At 32.8% G+C, this 20,028-nt stretch overlaps 1 protein-coding gene across 1 annotated transcript in view; it reads left to right on the top strand.

Moving 5' to 3' along the window:
* LOC124364956 (sodium-driven chloride bicarbonate exchanger-like) overlaps positions 1-20,028 on the top strand; it is a 290,283-nt gene that overhangs the window by 253,361 nt on the left and 16,894 nt on the right. Inside the window, exon 3 of the mRNA XM_046820802.1 lies at positions 12,915-13,028. Coding sequence (XP_046676758.1) covers positions 12,915-13,028 — 114 coding nt within the window. The remainder of the gene's footprint in view (positions 1-12,914; positions 13,029-20,028) is intronic.

Genomic DNA, 20,028 nt, shown 5'->3' with positions numbered 1-20,028 from the left:
ATAAAAATTGAAACATTTAGTATCCCAGATCAGAAACTTTGAATTAACTATCGCAAATTCCCAAAACAGTCCATGTTATTATTTATTACATTAATATAATTATGTTATTAATTATTATAAGTGGACAAAACAATTAAAAATAATATTTAAGTTGATACTTTTAATATATAAACTCCAATTTTATGGGATTGGACAGTAAAGTGATCATTCTGCGATATATAATATTAGAAATTTATGAAAAAGAAACGTTTATTCCAATGTAATTAAAACATTTAGCTTGTAATAAAAACATCTTAAAATCATGATAAGTTGACTTAGGAATAAAATATAAATTTCCTGCCAAAATTAGTAAATAAGATTTGACATTGATGGTTTTAAGGTAACGTTTTTTAGTGCTATTTTGGAGAAATATAAACAGCTGCTCACTACGGCAAATCGACAAGGTCTGTCAAGGGAACTCGCTGATACGGTACTGTTAACGAGGAAAATAAAGATTGGACCGAATTCCGTAATTCTCAAAAAACCATCTTTTTATTTACCGAAGTTAGGACCACTTAGGACCAAAGATGCGTACAGTTAGAGGAGGAGAGAATAGAGGATAACTTTATTAAAATTTATATCAAAGTAATCATATAAATTATATCAGATAAAAAGGGTCTGTAGTCTTTCTTAAAACAAAGATACAGTTTTTGCCTTTTTTAAATTTAGTTTTATAAATCGGAAAAATCCTCTTATCTTATAGGAAAGATCAAATTTACTATGAATATGTGATATAATCTTTATTTTATCGATTCATTAAAATATCCTTGATATTTTTACAGAGGTTTAACTCTAAGTAAATTTTATAAAATCAATCAATGAGAAGAATAATTAACTTCGCTTATTATAATTAATTAGAAACCCTTATTTACTCGTATTTTACCTACATCCATATTAATTTCCGGTGTTATCTTTTAACCATGATACAATCTTCTCAGAAACAATCCTGGCAGAGAGAAGGGAGGGGCTATGGAAATTAACCTTCTAAGGACAGCTCTGCCTCAATTGTTGTTGATTCTGATCCAGACAGAGGCAATTTCCTGTTCAGGGATCTTTAGGATAAAATATTCACCTCTTATAGCTATCAGACAGTTTCTTTCGTATTCCATACGGATTAACAATTTGTGTGAGTTTTACTGGAACTGTTATTTTCCATGTTGCACTTCTTTAACTTGCTTTAGTGCTTTACAATTTATGAAATAGACTATTTTAAACAATGAATGAACTATGGTATTTTCTTATTGGTTAGATCGTAATAACGTTAGTGTGAGTAGTGCCTTATAGTTATACATAGATACATGTTGCGTATGCTGTCACGTTTTTTATAATCTTCAAGTATCACGCAAAAATTAAATACCTGATTTTTTTTATTTATTCCCAATATGATATTCATCAATGTTTTCAATCCGTAATCTTAAAACATATGGACAGAAATTCTATTCAAGCAAATTGAATATGTTAGTCAGAGACAGCGAATTGATATGGATGAGCAATTCGTTTACAGCATTGTCATGTTATATGAATTTCATCTTACTCAATATCAAACACAGATCGCTGCCAATGTTCTCGTTTTATATGTCGCATATTTGAACGTCTCTTTTGATGCTATCCCTCGACTAATAAATATTCTATCCAGTTAAGATTCAATCACATTAACGGCAAAGTATCTACAGTTAGAGAAAATTCTCTAGGTAATATGTATTAAACGTATAACATACAAAATTATCCAATTATATATTATTATATACAAGTATAAACAGCCTACAATTTTTAACAACAAAAATTATTTGTTTGAAAGTCAACTCATTATAGAACTTTGATCCAAGTCCTAAAACAAAAGTTTGAGAGTAAAACTTAAACAATAACAGTTTTAATCTAAGACAAAGTGTAATTCGTTTAGCTTCGATCCAATCCAGGCTTTTTCTTCAACCTCCCCGGTCCGTTAGTCTCAACTATGCACTACGCTTGTACCTCTTACCATCTCGTGTCTCACCTCTTCACACCTATCATCAACTCCTATCATTGCTGTCTTTATGTTCTATAACCTATTAAAACGTACAAGTAATAATACAAGTTTTCTACACATAAAATAGGCATGGTAGGAAGGGTCAATTCAATTCGAATGGTGAGTTTTGCTCCAGCTCACCTTCCTTTTATTGCAGCGTCTAGTATTTGATGCTGTCTCCAAGGTAAACTTAACATTCAAATTGAATTGACCCTTCCTACCATGCCTACGTTATGTGTAGAAAACTCGGTTGACCCAACGTGCTTAGATATCGTGTCAGAACATCATAGTGCAGTAAATTGTGCACCTAATGAGACAATGACACGGCCACTTCACCTATTTATAGGTGTATCTGATGTCGAAACGATGTAAAGGTTCGTTTTCAGCTTCTTCGTAAACATTCTGTGGATGTCAGATCCAGATTTCCAGAGTTCAGGATTCAAATGTGAGACAGCGACTGATAACAGACACTGCAGTAAAATTAAGATAAATTAGAGCTAAACTCAACAATCAAATATCACGTATCACGTATATTATTATATACAAGTATAAACAGCCTACAATTTTTAACAACAAAAATGATTTGTTTGAAAGTCAACTCATTATAGAACTTTGATCCAAGTCCTAATTGAATAAAGTACTTGGAGGACACGAGTTGCATTTTATTGATTCATTTGTAAAATTAAAAAATAAAATATCTGTTTCAACACATAAATACAATTTTTCCTGCCATTTAGCTTAGATATATGTCTGTTCTTTACACAGCCTGATGCAACGAACTTTTCACAAATACAAGCAGTCAGCAGGACAAAACAAGATCAGATCTCATAGCCTCCACAAATCTTACTATATCAAACCAAACATTCGTGGGAAATTGGAGATTTATTGCAGATGGTTGCTATAGCAACAATATTGAGTGAGGTTAATGTTTTACCATCGCTTACCCCCCCTTCATAAACGCTCAACTAAATCATTATTTGATATCTCGTCTATACTATAATATAACAATATAATGATGTCTGTCCGTGTGTTTGTGTGCTTAACTCAATCACGTAAAAACTACTGTACCGATTATACCGACATTTTACATGGACATTCTTAGAGTCTCTTATACAGGATTATTTATAATTAAAAAATCCCTCCGGATCACGCCACACTGTCTTGTAATCTCCATTAACACTGTGCATTATTAAATTAACCAGAAGATAATAAATTTTATGTTAACCACCTGTCAAAGTCAGCTACACCTTACAAGTGTCATGTTAGGTGCAGAAGTCTTTCTTTGTCAGAGTTTGTTTTGATTGGGATTTTAATTAGCTGTAGTAAAATGCCATACTTATTACGTCATAAGTGTATTAACTGAAAAGCTAAGGACTTCGACTTTAGTCTCCCTGTAGACTTAGGATTTTCCATAATAATTCAATAACTTTTAATAGTTCAATGCTTCCTGATATAGTTGGACCCATACTATTAAATATCATTAGATATTGGAGAGGAATTCTATACATTATAGATGTAATTATAAAACAATTTCATCCTCCAACTTCAGGGCCACGTCTTTAACCCTAAATCTAAAATGGATCAAGAGATTTTAATATCTTTTAGTGACTATCGTTTAGTCAATATGTTCCATGGTCGTTCAAAATTAAACTGCATGGGAAGCCAAGGGAAACTGAGTGTGATATAAACAGTTTATCAACCTTTATTGTTATGTACGAGGCACGTCCAGAAAGTAAGTGTACTGGTACTCTCACAGCCGCAGGGAATACATTTTTGACATTTTGGCAACACTGCCGCGTAGCCTGAATCTTCCCTTCAAAACGAGACCAATCCGAGATTAGTGTGTTGAAAACTCTTGACACAGTAGCATCTCTCGCGAAAAAAGTCAATCGTATCTCCCGCCAAGTGCGAAATTCGCGCCGTCATTCGCTACCTCGTTGTGAAGGGAAAAGCTCGGGTTGGAATTCATAATGAGGTGTAAACTGTTTACGTTAATGGAGCTATAAATCGTACGAGCGTACAAGTGGTGTCACGAGTTTCAAAATGGCCGTACTTCCGTGCATGACGATCAGAGGAGCGGAAGACCTTCAACTGTGACTGACGAACTTGTGGAAAAAATCGAGAACGCGGTCCGTGACGATCGCAGATTAATGTCAGGAATAACGAATAACGAATCAGGAAATAACGTTCCATACGAACGCAGTATGGAACGTTATTTCCTTACTGCGATATTTCCGCAAATCTCTAGATCCCTGATACTCTAAACAATCACAGAAACCCCCGGATGTCGGACATTGTCTGCGAGGTGGATCCCAAAACAGCTGACACAAAAGCACAAGTTGAATCGAGTGCAGAGCTCCAGAGTTTTTGGAACGCTACGAACTCGAAGGCGATCATTTTCTCTATTCTATTGTCACTAGAGACGAAACTTGGGTTTCCCACTACACGCCTGAAACTAAGAGGCAGTCTAAACATTTTCCACCTCAAATTTCAACCGGAGCTTTCCCAGTAGCGAATGACGGCGCGAATTTCGCACTTTGGGAGATACGATCGACATTTTTCGCGAGAGATGCTGCTTGTCAAGAGTTTTTCAATACATTGACCTCGAATTGGTCTCGTTTTGAAGGGGAGGATTTAAGCTACGCGGGCAGTGTTGCCAACATGTCGAAAAAGTGTTCCCTATAACTGTAAGAGTACCAGTACACTTACTTTCTGAACGTGCCTCGTAAGTATTCCGTCTGTATTTTTCTGTGTATGCGTACTAAAACGTATAAATTACTTACTTACTTAATAAATACTTACTTAAAAGTACACTATATTCGTAAAATATTTTAGTAGTTTACCATTACAATACGGTTTAAGCTTATAATCAGTAAAATATATATATATCTAAGATTAGTCATACTATATATTTAATATTTTCCCGGTTACTGGTATTGCATTCTGTTATTTCATGGCGTAGAATAAAATTCTAGAATATTTTAGATTAACACTACAGAATGGAATGTAAGAATATGCTTAGAACTCGAATTGTTATACCGTTGCTTAAAAACCAAAACACAAACAAATAGCAGTTATGTATTAAGTATCTTAAATTACCGATTAATATTTTTAGGTATCCTAAGGGGAAAATCAGGCTTGAGCTTTTTGGTACCGCCAGAATTATATTTTTTTCGTAAGTGAAGTGCTGTGATGATTTTTATTGTATTTGATCATCTAATCTAATAAGGCTACTGAGTGCACTTTGTCCTTTTCCCTGATGTACATTGCAAAATAATTTACAAGGAAAGCCTGCGAGATTGGAAAGATCAGAGAATGGATGGCCGAGTAATTTGTCTGCACAAAGCAAGTGAACAATATCAGTCCATTGATCCTGGATCATCATCATCCAGAAAGCCTTTGGTAAGCTACTTCACTACTTACCTTGTACATGACGTCTCAGCGGGGGAAGTCCACTTCAATAATAATTGTTTGATGTTCTTAGTTCACGATATACATACCCAAGTAGGCTAATCTAAAGTCAAGAGTTTAAATTTACTATATCCGCATACATTTTTCAACAAATGCTCGCTTTTGAAGTATTACACATAGAACGGAATACAATTCCTTGTTAATCTTTGTTAATACTTTACCTGCTGATGTTGTAATATTTGGTATATTAATGATCCGATGTAAGTAACGTCAATCTGGAGTTATGCAGATACATGGTATTTAATATACTACCAAAGACATTTAGCATTATCCTTACAGGAAACCTTTTTTTATAGTCGATGATGTATCATTACGATTTGAAGTTAAAATTTGATGACTTAATTTTTTACAGTTGATTCTTAATATTTGAGATAGAAGTTCAATTGATATTACAAGCATGTGTGGAAACGGTTTCACGGTTTCATTACGAATCACGCGGAAGTACACTTCCGCGTGATTCGTACAAACTGAGAAACTATCAATTAATCCAAGATATATAACGTATTTCACGCATTCAGGTACATGGTAGCTACTGGTTTCCTACTCTGGTTGGGGATTTTGGCCTGCAAGAGAAGCGAAATTCTTATTAACTAGACGCATAAAGGTATAACAATACGATAAATAGGTTGACCATAGTAAACTGTGAATAATCAGTTGCTGTCTGGCAATTATTTTCCAATGGCGTAGTGTAGCGGGTACAACGGTTATCGCAAGATAACCGGATCAAGCAACGTCGAGCGTGGCTGCTGCTTGGATGGGTGACCACTGAGTGATCCTGTCCATGCAAGTAGCTTGCCTGCCTGGCCGTTGGTGGTGGTTCGGAAGTCATTTTTTAAGCCGTTGGTCTCCAGGTTAAGTTTTAGAAAGGGCTTCTTAACCTGGTAAAATAAAACATCTTTACTTTGCTTTACAATTAAACGGCTGCCACATGGGGTAACGGCTTCGATCCCAGCAGGAACGATACTAATGCATTTAACAATTTTCTTTCGTGAAAAATATCAACTTGCCACAGATAATTTGAATCAGTGTGTTCTTGAAAGTTTAAAACTACCGGTTCCTTCTCTAATAATGCAATTAAGAGCTTGCGGATTGGTGTTGAAACACATCAACAGTGACAACACATGCGCAACTTAAAATAATATTAAGAGGTAATGTATGCAAGAGTAATTCGCAAATTTAGCTTAACTATAATTCTTTAAGCGCTAATAGTTGATTCACTAAAACTGTTATAAAATAATTTTTAATGTTAACTAATGAATGATTACATTGCAGAAGCTTTTTCTTATCGGATTTTAAGTATTAGTTAATTTTATCACTCCAATATTAATTCATTTTATTTGTGTAATACCTTACATTTTTATGTTCGTTGTAAACATATATGTATATATAACATACATAAGGCTTTATATTTATACAAATCTTTTTCTTCAGATCTGTTCCTTTGTTTTTTACGTTTGTTTATAAATATTTATATCATCCTATTTCCTTAAGAAACTTAATTTGAATTAATGGGACTCATTCTGTCACGTAGTGGGTCTATGTGTATTTCTGCACACATATACAGTACCTATTAATATACACATTTTTACAAAGTTATCATTTAAAAATATTAAAGGAATTATATATTATAGGTGGAATATTTCGCTCATACGTTATATCATTGTTTAACACAATATTGCAAATAAAGTTTTTTTATGTATAATAAAGTTATTGATGCTATAAGCGTGTTATTAGTTTAAAAATATTCAAAGCATTAATTGTTTAAAAAAACCGGTAAAACTACTGCTTGAACTTCATCAACTCATTTTAACTTTATTATTTAATTGAATTATTATTTAATATTATTTCAGTTATGTGGGTCTGACGATGTGTTCATTGAGCATGAGAGGCCTCACAATAATAAAAATCTATCATTTATTGGAGTTTTTGATCATATATCAAACATTTATTATTTATGTTATATTGTATTTTTGTACATTTCTGAATATTCTCGCTAAATCCCCACATATTATGTACTGTGAACACACTTTCTAAGTAAATGTGTCAAGTTATTATAAAAATATTAAATTGTTTGAAAAACTCTTTAATCCTAAATACGTAGTTTCTCAATTTAGTTTATACTTGAAGACATTGTGTTACAACCATATAGTATGCAATACTTTTTTAACCGTTTCCAAAAAACTAGTCTAATTTTTACAATATGATTTCATGCAACAAAGTATTTTCTAACAAACCTATTGAACTCATATTTAAAAACACGCTGCTTGAAGAGTTTTTGTAATCGTAATTTATATAAAATACTCCCAATGGTAGACGACGTTTATAATACGAGTATATAATGTTTCAAATCCATTCAAAACATGCTTTAGAAAGTTACCACGAGGGCAAACGCTCATTTTCCGAATAGAAAGAGCACCACACATTTAAAAAAAGTCACTTGATGATTAGTGTAGTTGTGAATGGATAACTGAGGTGTTATGAATGGACATTTATCTCTGTCGCTGACCGTGACGGAATGTGCGGGTGTAGCATTGCAGTGCGATGAGCGGAGAATATGACACGGTTCCATTCATCTCCAATGTGGAGCCATGAGATCCCCCATCCGTCACTTACTGTCAAACCCAGTGTTGGGTTTACTGATATTACATTTTGGTGTCCTATTTGGCTGTATTACACTAGCAAGTTCATGCAGCTCATCGCATCACAACTCATAGTGTAGATGCATCCAAATTACTTATATGAACTACTGTGCTATTAGTATGATTGAACACGATCGCAATAAATGCTTTATACGTTACTAGCTGTTACCCACGGTATCGCAGGTAATCCCTGCAATATAGCAGAGGCATCTTAGGCATAAGTCTATTTCAATGACATAACAAGTAATTACAATTTAAAAATATTTCCATCTCTGAATCCACCTTTGAATAATTGGATATTAAGATTTAAAAAGGATAAATTCCAAGCTCCGAAAGTCTAAAATTAGAGCCAATGTGCATTTTATAAGCACACAACCTGGTCTTCTTGAAATCTTTTACAAATTTTTTTCCTAAGAAAGAAATCGATCATTAGCTATGCAAGTTTTGGTGGAATTTAAATTAGTAGAGGGTATTAAAGATATTAAAATAGAAAATTATATTTTTTCAAATGATATTCTTCCTAATTTGGTACATTTAAAACCGACAGTGAGGCTTTCTAATAATATTTATACCATTGCCAGATTACTTGATAAAGAGATTGGATGACACTTCTTTAAAATCCAGATATATTTAACTGACCCTGATTTAAAATGTATTTACATTATTTAACGGTTGTTTGTAAGTGAATAAATCAGAAAACGATATGATCTGAAACTCTTTTACTTATACCTTCCTATATCGGTTTCCACTAATACGATCGCGGCTGACGATCGGTTTCTTTTTAGGAAAAATTGTATTGTTTTTCAAATTCCAAGAAAAACAAGATTGTGTACCTATACCATCCAAACTGGCTCTTTGATCCAGGATTATAAAGTTTACTATATAGTAATATGAGAAACTACAACGAAAATTTAATATCAAGGCAAAATTGTAACTTTGTCAATTGACAGTGTCAACTGTCAATTGACAGTGTCAATTTGTCAATTGACACTACTAAATTCAGTAGTGATGTAAACAATCTGTAATGAGCAGTACATAGTTTTATAAAAATAAATGACATAACTATGACATAATCATCAGTGGCTTTACATCCCTAAACATTTGAAAAAGACAAGGTTTGAATCTTATATCCCTGGAAATGCGCGTCATACTTTTTGCGATTTAATGGTACTTTTCATTGTCTGTTGCTAGCAGTTGATGGTTTTAATAGATAACCGGAATGCAAAAAATACAATTTTAAAAGGTGTCAAAAGTAAAGTTTAAATTTATCTATCTGTAATGAGACATCTTCTTCTACTGTAAATATAAACTAAAATAATAATATAAACTTAAAAAACAACCAAACACAATGACCCAATTGTTTATAATTTGACAAATCTACAATATGTCATATGCACAATCTAAGGCTAAAAATTATAAACTATAATATATGGCTCGGGTACATAATCCCATTTTAGCCAACCCTCAGATGGCCTGTGTTGTTTTACAATCCACAATGCTCCATAACGGTGAATGAGGGTGACAATTTATTGCTCTGCTTTTATGTATTATATTTGCCAGGATAACATTTGTATCCATAAAAATAAAGCAAATTAATTTCAAATCCTCTTCTACTGAACACCAAATCAGATATAGCCGTAATGCATGTAGGCGGTCTGGAAGTACATCCTGATTACTCAGGAATGAAACCCATCATGGCTCATCGAAAATACTTTTTTAGTACTGTATCTCAAAACGATGTCTTTAATGTTGTTTCTTTTCTCAAAAGAGTTATACAATCGATGTATATGACTTTTCACCATCAATCATCAAGGAGAGAGCGGCATATGTGTCTAACCCACTTATAAATTATTTCAAATCTTTATTGTTTAAAACTGTTATCAGCTGTAGTGTATCCAAAAGTAACCCCTTCTTCAAAAAAGGCTCGAAACTTTCCCGAGTAACTACAGACCGATTTCTATAGTGCCAACTGTTAGAAAAATCTTGGAGCGTTTAGTATACGACAAATTATTTCATTTTTAAATACTCAGAGTCTCTATACAATTTGAATTTCTAAGAGGCAAATCAACTACATGCTCTATAAATAAATTTCTGATCAACATCCTTTCTTCTTTCTTCAACAGTATTCTTTTGGGTATTTTCTGTGATTTGAGCTGGACTTTTGACTCGGTGGTCAACCGGCTTCTACTTATTAGATTGGAGTCAGGTGTCATGCCCTCCAATATTCGCTCCAAAAACCTGTTTGTCCGATAGCTTTCAATATGTTCAATTAATACATGCTCTTGGTAAATTCGTATCAAACTTTATGCCATTTAAATCAATGTGTACCTCAAGGTTCCATCCTGGTTCCACTGATGTTCCTCGTGGATTTGAACGATCTAAATCTGTACACCAACCAACATATTGTGCAATATGACATGAGTACCTTGTTTTGAGCTGATTCCCCAAATCCATTGATTTATTGATAAGCTCTTCTCTAAATCAATTCATTACTTTTGATAAGCACAACTTTTAACGAAGAGGAAAGAATCGGATGTCTTCAAACCTGAAAGAGATCCGATTGATATTACCTCTGTGTTCGATGATGTAATAATATTCGAATCGGGCTCAATTAACTTTCTAGGACTTCGTATGGATAGCAAGTTCAAATGGAATTTTCGTATTAAACACATATTCCCAAACTAAATAGCGCCAATTTTTGCTAATATTCCAGTCTTCCTGGAATAAGGAAATTCGTATATGGTCTTTATCGTCTGCTAGAGCTGATTGTACTGTCTAACACTCCGTTTCTATTGTTAAACCTGTCGACCACCATCAAATCTAACATGGCTGATAATAAATGTTTTTAGGGACAATTCCTCTTTCAAGGTCGCAAAACATTTGTTTATAAACCTGTAAAACAAGAATTGGCTCTCGGTTTCTGGACTTTTGACAAAGGTTTTAATTATAAGCCTTTGAACTAAAGAAATATTAGTTTCATGCGTTTGGAAAAACCTATAAGTTTTGATTTAGAACTAAATCATTTGTATTAGTTTTTTAATCCAATTTTAAGGTGAAAATTCATGAATAATATCGGCGCAGCGGCGGCAGTTTACGATATTTGAGGAAGAAATATTCTCGTTATCTCACGTTATCTATCGCAACATATAACGTAGTATTATAAGGTAACACTCATATGTGTCTTCTAATGGAAATAAAATGACAGAAAACTCTTTTTTAAACAAGACCATTAAACAGTTTTAACAATTTCTTGATGATTACTATGTCCATATTTTCCTGACAATTCTGTAACTTTAATACACAAAATTTAAAAAAATACGATGGTAAGGTGAATTACCAACGCTGAAAGGTATGTAGTAATGACTGTAACTAAAATAAAACATTTAAAAAAAAATACGATGGTAATTCACCTTACCATCGCCGACCAGGATGTAATAATGACTGTAACTTAAATAAAACATTTTAAAAAATACGATGGAATTTACTTTACCATCGCTGAAAAGTAGGTAATAATGACTGTAACTTAAATAAAAAAATGTAAAAAAAATACGATGGTAATTCACCTTACCATCGCCGACAAGGATGTAATAATGAGTTTATTGGGAACTCCCACAAACCTCCATACACCGAAAGGTACACACACAAACCTCCATACACCGAAAGGTACACACACAAACCTCCATACACCGAAAGGTACACACACAAACCTCCATACACCGAAAGGTACACACACACAAAACCTCCATACACCGAAAGGTACACACACACACAAACCTCCATACACCGAAAGGTACACACACACAAACCTCCATACACCGAAAGGTACACACACACAAACCTCCATACACCGAAAGGTACACACACAAAACCTCCATACACCGAAAGGTACACACACAAACCTCCATACACCGAAAGGTACACACACAAACCTCCATACACCGAAAGGTACACACACACACAAACCTCCATACACCGAAAGGTACACACACAAACCTCCATACACCGAAAGGTACACACACAAACCTCCATACACCGAAAGGTACACACACAAACCTCCATACACCGAAAGGTACACACACACAAACCTCCATACACCGAAAGGTACACACACAAACCTCCATACACCGAAAGGTACACACACAAAACCTCCATACACCGAAAGGTACACACACACAAACCTCCATACACCGAAAGGTACACACACACAAACCTCCATACACCGAAAGGTACACACACACAAACCTCCATACACCGAAAGGTACACACACAAACCTCCATACACCGAAAGGTACACACACAAACCTCCATACACCGAAAGGTACACACACACAAACCTCCATACACCGAAAGGTACACACACACACACACAAACCTCCATACACCGAAAGGTACACACACAAACCTCCATACACCGAAAGGTACACACACAAACCTCCATACACCGAAAGGTACACACACACAAACCTCCATACACCGAAAGGTACACACACAAACCTCCATACACCGAAAGGTACACACACACAAACCTCCATACACCGAAAGGTACACACACACAAACCTCCATACACCGAAAGGTACACACACACAAACCTCCATACACCGAAAGGTACACACACACAAACCTCCATACACCGAAAGGTACACACACAAAAGTATATACACCTTGATCACTGAAAAGTACATTGGTGTACTGCATACACATTTTGCACACTGTTTACAATTTATAAAGTATGAAACAACTAAATAACGATCTGTTACAGGACACCGGGCACACACGATGTATGTGGGGGTTCATCTACCTGGGGAGAAGAGGCACCGCAAGCACAAGCACTCCCGGGCCAACAGTCGAGACTCGGACGAAGATGAGCGACCCAGTGAGTATTTCTTTTGTAAACAGTCAACTTTCACTATACAAGCACACAGAATGTTTTTGTTCTTAACCCTCTTAATGTTAGTGTTAATTCTATATCATAAAGACACTACGTACTGCAATACACATATTCAACAAACAAATAAAAGAATAATATTGCAAGATTTACTATGTAATTTTTTTGTAGTAAATAGATTAATGTATAATCTGACAGAATAGTATTAGTTTTTATCAAAGTTTAGAAATAAATTAGTTGTACTGCCTTTAATAAATTCCTTAGTTGCATTATTTGGCATAATGTCTCTTGCACAGTAGATGATAAAGATTATAAATATGTTGGAAATAATGAGATTAATATCACTTATTTTTTGTAATAAAAGTACTTTAGAACTAAATAGTAATATTTCTAGTAATTCAAAAGACTACAAGAAAAGAGAAGTGAGCAATATTTGTACACAATAGTTTCCCAATAATAAGAAAAAGCAGTAATTTGTCATAAAAGCAGAATGCTCTATGATTACCATTTTTGCCTTTATGTGCAGTTTTCTCATTTTCTTGATGGCGTTCCATCATAAAATGTTAAAGAGACTAGCATTGGAGTATAACCCCACAAATTTTACAAAAAGTTATTTTTGGAATAAAACATTTAAATATTGTGTAATAATACATTTTATATTAATACAAGGCCTTACGAAATCAGTATGTGCATCCTAACAAGATAATGGCATATTTGATTTTAAAACGACTTGTGAAATAAGTTTAAAATTATCGGTCAACTTGTTCCGTTTTTTCTACTGCAATAATTTGTCCAATAAGAAATAGGTCCTTCTTCAACAGAAATTGATTTTTTCTGCACCGTAAATTTAAATATTTCAATTTATGAGTTTAAAATCTTTCTTCTACAATACTTTATTTTTCAACTATTGATTGCCTTTTAATGATTTTGCTTTGAAGTTGCCAAAACGATCTGTACACTTTGAAAATGTTTAAATAAGCCTAGAGTTATTTTTATAGACATTTTAAAAGAATGAATGAAATTTCTGAGCTGAAATTGGCTACTGACTGAGTTGCCAAATGCAGCCCCCCTCCATCCGCCCAGCGGTCTAAGATTGCAGCCAGAACCTAAGCCAAGTCTCGTGGCTGAGAGTGCTTTCGTCCCGCGTCTCTCAAAATGTCTTTTTCTGTATGAGAATAGTTCTGAAATAGTTTGAAATGAGCTTCCATTGAAGACTGACCGTTGAATCATTGAAGTGTGCCCGTATATGTGCTTCGTGCTCACTCGATTGTGCTATCCAAGTGCGTGTGGTGTTTGTTAAATTATATTTCAAACCAAGTACTTAATTTTTTTTTATAATTGCAACTCACACAGCCCCCTCATATATGTAGTGAAGTATCATATGACGTTGAAGTGTATATTCAATTAAATCAATTGGGATGTGTCAATTGAATGTAAAATGTATTGAGTAACCAAGCTTAACCTTTATCAGGGGAAAACAAATAGCGGGGTCCTCTAGTTTGAGTAAATATACAAAAATACAATATGTACCAAAATTGTATAAATAATTGTCGTTCTTTAATAATTATTTCTTTAAAAATATAACATGTGTTTTAGTTCTTACTTAGAAGACATGATCCCTTAGTAACAAATTTTAGTGAAGGAAAACAGTGCAAAAGAAGGAAATCTAATTTTATAGGAAATAACTTTATTGTTGACAACAACAATTTCGAACATTTGGACTAAACGAGTATTAATCACTTTCATTTACTAACAGCGTTGTACATAACTGTTAAGAAATTAATAAATAACTTCTGGTTGTAAAATGTGTTCTATCTTCACTTAAATAAAACTTATTTGATTGTAAAATTAAATATGATAGAACTGAAAACGATTGAAGCAAATATGACCTTTTACTGAAAATTGAATTTCTACTAATCATGTACTGAACAGATAGTGAAATCCTATTAATACAGGTAACAATGAATGCACGCCGAGTGGCTATTGAATGCATATGAATGAAAGCATATTCACAGAGAAAGCTTTGTATGAATAACTGCAAATACATTGTTAAGTGCCTTTTATAGATAGTCCTGTTTCATGATATCATTAAACAAACTAATCGAAAAATAATATTTAGAGATGATTTGCAAATGTGATTTGCATACGTATGTGCGTGTGAATTATCACAACAATCAAAGCAAATGAGATAATAGCATTAAATATATACAAATATTAGATTACACATAAATGTAGTTAACACTTTCAAACTTAATTCATTTCAGGGTCATGTTGTAGGATTATAATTAATATCCTAATAATAAGGGGTGTAATAATTCAATAATGATATTAAATTTAACTATCGGTAAATTATTTTTACCAACTTAATCTAACATTTAAAGTAATAAAGAGTATCCCTTATTAAAAATGTATGTATTCTAAATTTATGTATCAATTTAAAATATATTTTTCATTAAAATGTTCTTGAGGATAAAGAATTCTGTTTAAAATTATAATTAAATTTGTTAATAAACTTAGAGAATATAATTTTACGGTTTATTTTGCACTCAGTAACTAAACTTATTTACCGTTTAAGTAATCTATTTGAGAAAAACTTGAATTGGAATTGATTCCAATGATTCCTTGTTTCCATTTTAGTATTACTTTCAACAGAATATTGCCTCAAGTGTAATAAATAACTTAATACATCTTACAAAATTACGTATCATTATTATAGATGTGTTGTAAACAGTGTGATTCATATTTTTTATAAAATAAACGTTAAAACCTTTCAGCAACGACTTTAGTAAAAAAGACTGCAGGAAAGAGAAGTGATATGTGACGCATATTACAAAATGGTTTAACATAACCTTTAGGAAAGCTTTTGGTAGCTTTTTTGTATATTGAATTACTAGAAATATTTCAAGGTGAAATAAAAATATATACGAATTATGAAGCCACTTGAGGATATTAGTGAAATACTTTCAGAGACACGGCTTCGTAGATTGTCCTCTGTGGATTCAAGTGAGTAAAAATGTAAACTTCTGTTCTCATTATTATAATTAGGGTAATACTAAAAGTAAGGAAATACGTCTTCGTAATTCTTAAAAAAATATGAATATATTTAGAAATTCCTCTGATAATTACGGGTAAAAATAAGAGCAACTTGTAAAAGTGCCAACACTTTTGGTGGAATGTTTTGCGATTCCACACAACCGCCAGAAAGTGTCAATTAAAATGTTATTAAATTTACCACGATATGAACTAAATTTATTTGTGTACTTGAGTAATCAGTGTATTTATTGTGGTGAGCAAACATCTCCACATTTCCCTAACATAAATAAATTGTTGTGATGTTTGTGTCGAAGAATGATTGACAAACACGACAATCCATGGTGCAAGTTATTTGTTCACAATGCCGCACAATCCCCATTGTTGTCTATTGGGAAATTATCCTGAAAATATTGTTTTAATGGCAGTTGTATCTAGGGAAATGTTTTGTCACTCTGCTTTACTTCCAGTACACGTTACTCTTGTTTCAAAATGTATCCATACATAACTATTTGATTGATAAAAAAATACGATGTTGTATAGTTTTGTGTCTGGTGTCCATCGAGGTAACTTTAAGTTTAAAGTAGGTAGTGTAATCGATTTTGGGTTTGGAATAAAAATGTTGAAAATAAAAATTGAATCATAACAATCAATACAATCATACATTAAATACTATTTTCCATACGCATTATTAAGTAATTAAATTAAATTTTCATTTAAACTTATTATTTTTTAACAGGATCAAAATACCTCCCATACAGTTGAGACCCCAATTATTTATATAAATTACTAGCTGTCACCCGCGGCTTCGCACGCAATCTTTAGAACCGAATTCCTTATATTACTTAGTAAAAGCAATTATGATGTAATATGATGGGAGTCCTATAAACATTTTAAAACGTAAGTAGGCATACATCAGGTAGATATTATTTAAGTTCATGGTAAATAGTATCAGAGTTTAACTTAATTATTATATCATGTTTGGCACGTGTAGGAGCATTTCTGGTTCTAATTAATAATATGCATAACGTCACAGCTGAATCTGCCTTGTCATCCCGATCAAGAAAACACAAATCTCAGATCACACAGGTCTCGGAAACTTACTTCGGCCAAAAAGCGTATATTTCCAGTCCTTGTCATATATTTCAGGTCTAAGATATTTCCAGTACCATAGTAGAGTTTGTCTTGTTGTTCTCACGAAGAAAAAATATATATACTAACGTAGGACCGAGATGCCTACTTCGGTTAAAAAGTGCCTACTTAAGACCGTTTAAATTCACTTACCTACTATGTCACAGTTTAGCTTGCTATATTGCCTCGATCAAAATACTATATACATTCGATTATCTAGTTGTCGGAAATCTATTTTGGTCAAAATCGTGTTGACATAGTTGAGTTTGCCTTGTCCTGATGAAGAAAATACACACATAAGTAGGACTGAAAAGCCTGTTACGACCTAGGGGGAAGTCCTACCTACTTCTTATGTACCTTCGGTATAAGAGGAAAGTCCTTATTAAGGTTATGCAACATTCCAAAAAAAAATCATTATTAAGTTTTGAGTTACACTTGTTTTTTTGGACTGTAGCCAGGGAAAGAATGGATCGTTGAGGCATGTTAGTATTCATTTCTCTGTTTTTCCATAAGCCACTGTTAAAATGTAATATCATAATGTCAAGGAAGCCCACCAGTTTAAAGTAACTTATGTGAAAACGTTCATAACTTGGTTCATTAAGGTTAGTTTTATAACAGTATTTACTGCATTAGATTATTTTAATTCGTCACTGGCGCAATCTGGAGTAAAATGTATATATTAATGTTTTATTTACTATCTGCATTACACTACCGACCAAGCACTTTTTACTTAATATTTCATCAAATTTAAATGTAAACAGATGTTTCAGCCAATCTGTCGACATAAAACTGAAGGTTTATTAAACAGCTGTTTAGTGCCAATTTAATTTGGATTAAGAAACGTAAAAACTACAATTTTTTCTGAATTCCAGAATATTCCAGGTAACTTTTTTTAACTTTTTATTCATAAAAACCTTCCTCGAATTTCAATGGACATTTTACAAAAAGAATTAACCAAATTGGTCCAGCCGTTCTTGAAATTACCGCTTACCAACATATTTAGCGATTCATTTTAATTTATAAAACTAGCTGTTACCCGCGGCTTCGCACGCAATCTTTAGAACCGAATTCCTTATATTACTTAGTAAAATCACTTATGATGTAGTATGATGGAGTTCTATGAAAATTTTAAAACGTAAAGGCATACTACATCAAGTAGGTATTATTTAAGTTCGTGGTAAATAGTATCAGAGTTTAATTTAATTAATATATCATGTTTTGCACGTGAAATAGCTTTTCTGGTTCAAATTAATTATATTTCCAACGTCACAGTTCAATCAATATATATATATATATATATATATATATATATATATATATATATATATATATATATGATTGTTTCTATTCTTTTTCTTAACTTCAAATAGGTGTTGTCATGAAGTATAATGATTGAAAATTTGAAAATCATACAATGTTAACTTAAAGTTTATATAAATTTAATAAATGAATATATATATATATATATATATACAAATATATTTATATAAATGAATATACAATATGTATGGTTTTCAAATTTTCAATTATTATACTTCATGACAACACTTATTTGAAGTTAAGAAAAAGAATAAAAACAATCAAATATGGTTTAAATATTCGATTCTTTAAAGAAATATCCTTTTCTAGATTCTCTAAAAATTCCCCTTCTAATACCCGGATAGATAAGTTTAGTGAGCTAAACTTCTATCCAAGCTAGCTTAGGTGCTCTCAGAAATTGTTCTTTACAATCTCTTCTCTGTAGTATCAAAGGATTGACTGTTTTGGCAATCAGACCCCCTTCAATGCGACCCTAGTAGACGAATATCTCATTTAGAAAGGATTGCTCTTTTGACAGTAAGAACTTCTACAATACGATTAGTGGACTGTGTTTTAAATAGTGTGATTGCAGTATTCAAAGAAAAGAAAGTACAAGGCATTATAACTTGTTTTATTAAAACATTATTACATTTTCAACATTGGCAAATTATTTAACTATTACGTTGTTAAACCGATTTTCTAGTTGTACTTGTCGAAGAATAAATTATTTACTACTTAAATTAAATGTATTACAACATTTTATTTAACATCCGAGTTAGTAGGAACTCGCCCTAAGGTGAAATAGTTTCTATCTATCATAGGGTACTAAAAGGAAAATTGGTAAACATAATTTTGTACAGAAGCACAAAAAATTTTGCTCTAAAAATAAAATTTTCCAATATTGGCGAATTTTCCAATTCTTAATAACTCCCTTCTCGGGCTATTTTTAATTTCACTATTATCTCGTAGTGAACATAGGAGTATATCCGTATATTTTCAGTTGACAGGGAGATGGCTCCTAGCATTGTTACCAACTTAATTAAGTTCCTGATAAATATCCTAATCCTTACAACCTTTCCGTACCATTGCGCCAGATTTAAAATCTACCAATCTTAAGCTAAGATATAATCGTCGTTTGGATTGTTTGGACCTGATTGTTCGTAAGCCTTCAACAGGGGCGTTTCGGGCGTTTCTGAGTTAAGTCTCTCTGAGTATTCCCTGATTCAAAACTAGCCATCAAGAACATCCCCCCCCCCCACGATACTCATTTCGGCACTATTCCCAATACGTCATCAAGCACTTTAACTGGATGTCAAATTGTTGCATACTCAAGGTAATTAACGTATTTTGGGAGAAATATCTGCGTCCATAACTTTTTTGGAACAAAACACTTAACTGAAAAACAATTTGATTCTTGTATTGATAACTTTTTATAAACATTTTTATCACAAAATCAATATGTATCCTTTCCTTTAAATTTGAAATTTGAAAACTCGTTTTTGGGTATCAAAATTTCAGTTACAGTTTT

This window comes from Homalodisca vitripennis, chromosome 6 (genome assembly GCF_021130785.1).
Source record: "Homalodisca vitripennis isolate AUS2020 chromosome 6, UT_GWSS_2.1, whole genome shotgun sequence".
NCBI lineage: Eukaryota > Metazoa > Arthropoda > Insecta > Hemiptera > Cicadellidae > Homalodisca > Homalodisca vitripennis.
This window is presented reverse-complemented; position numbering and strand designations above follow the sequence as displayed.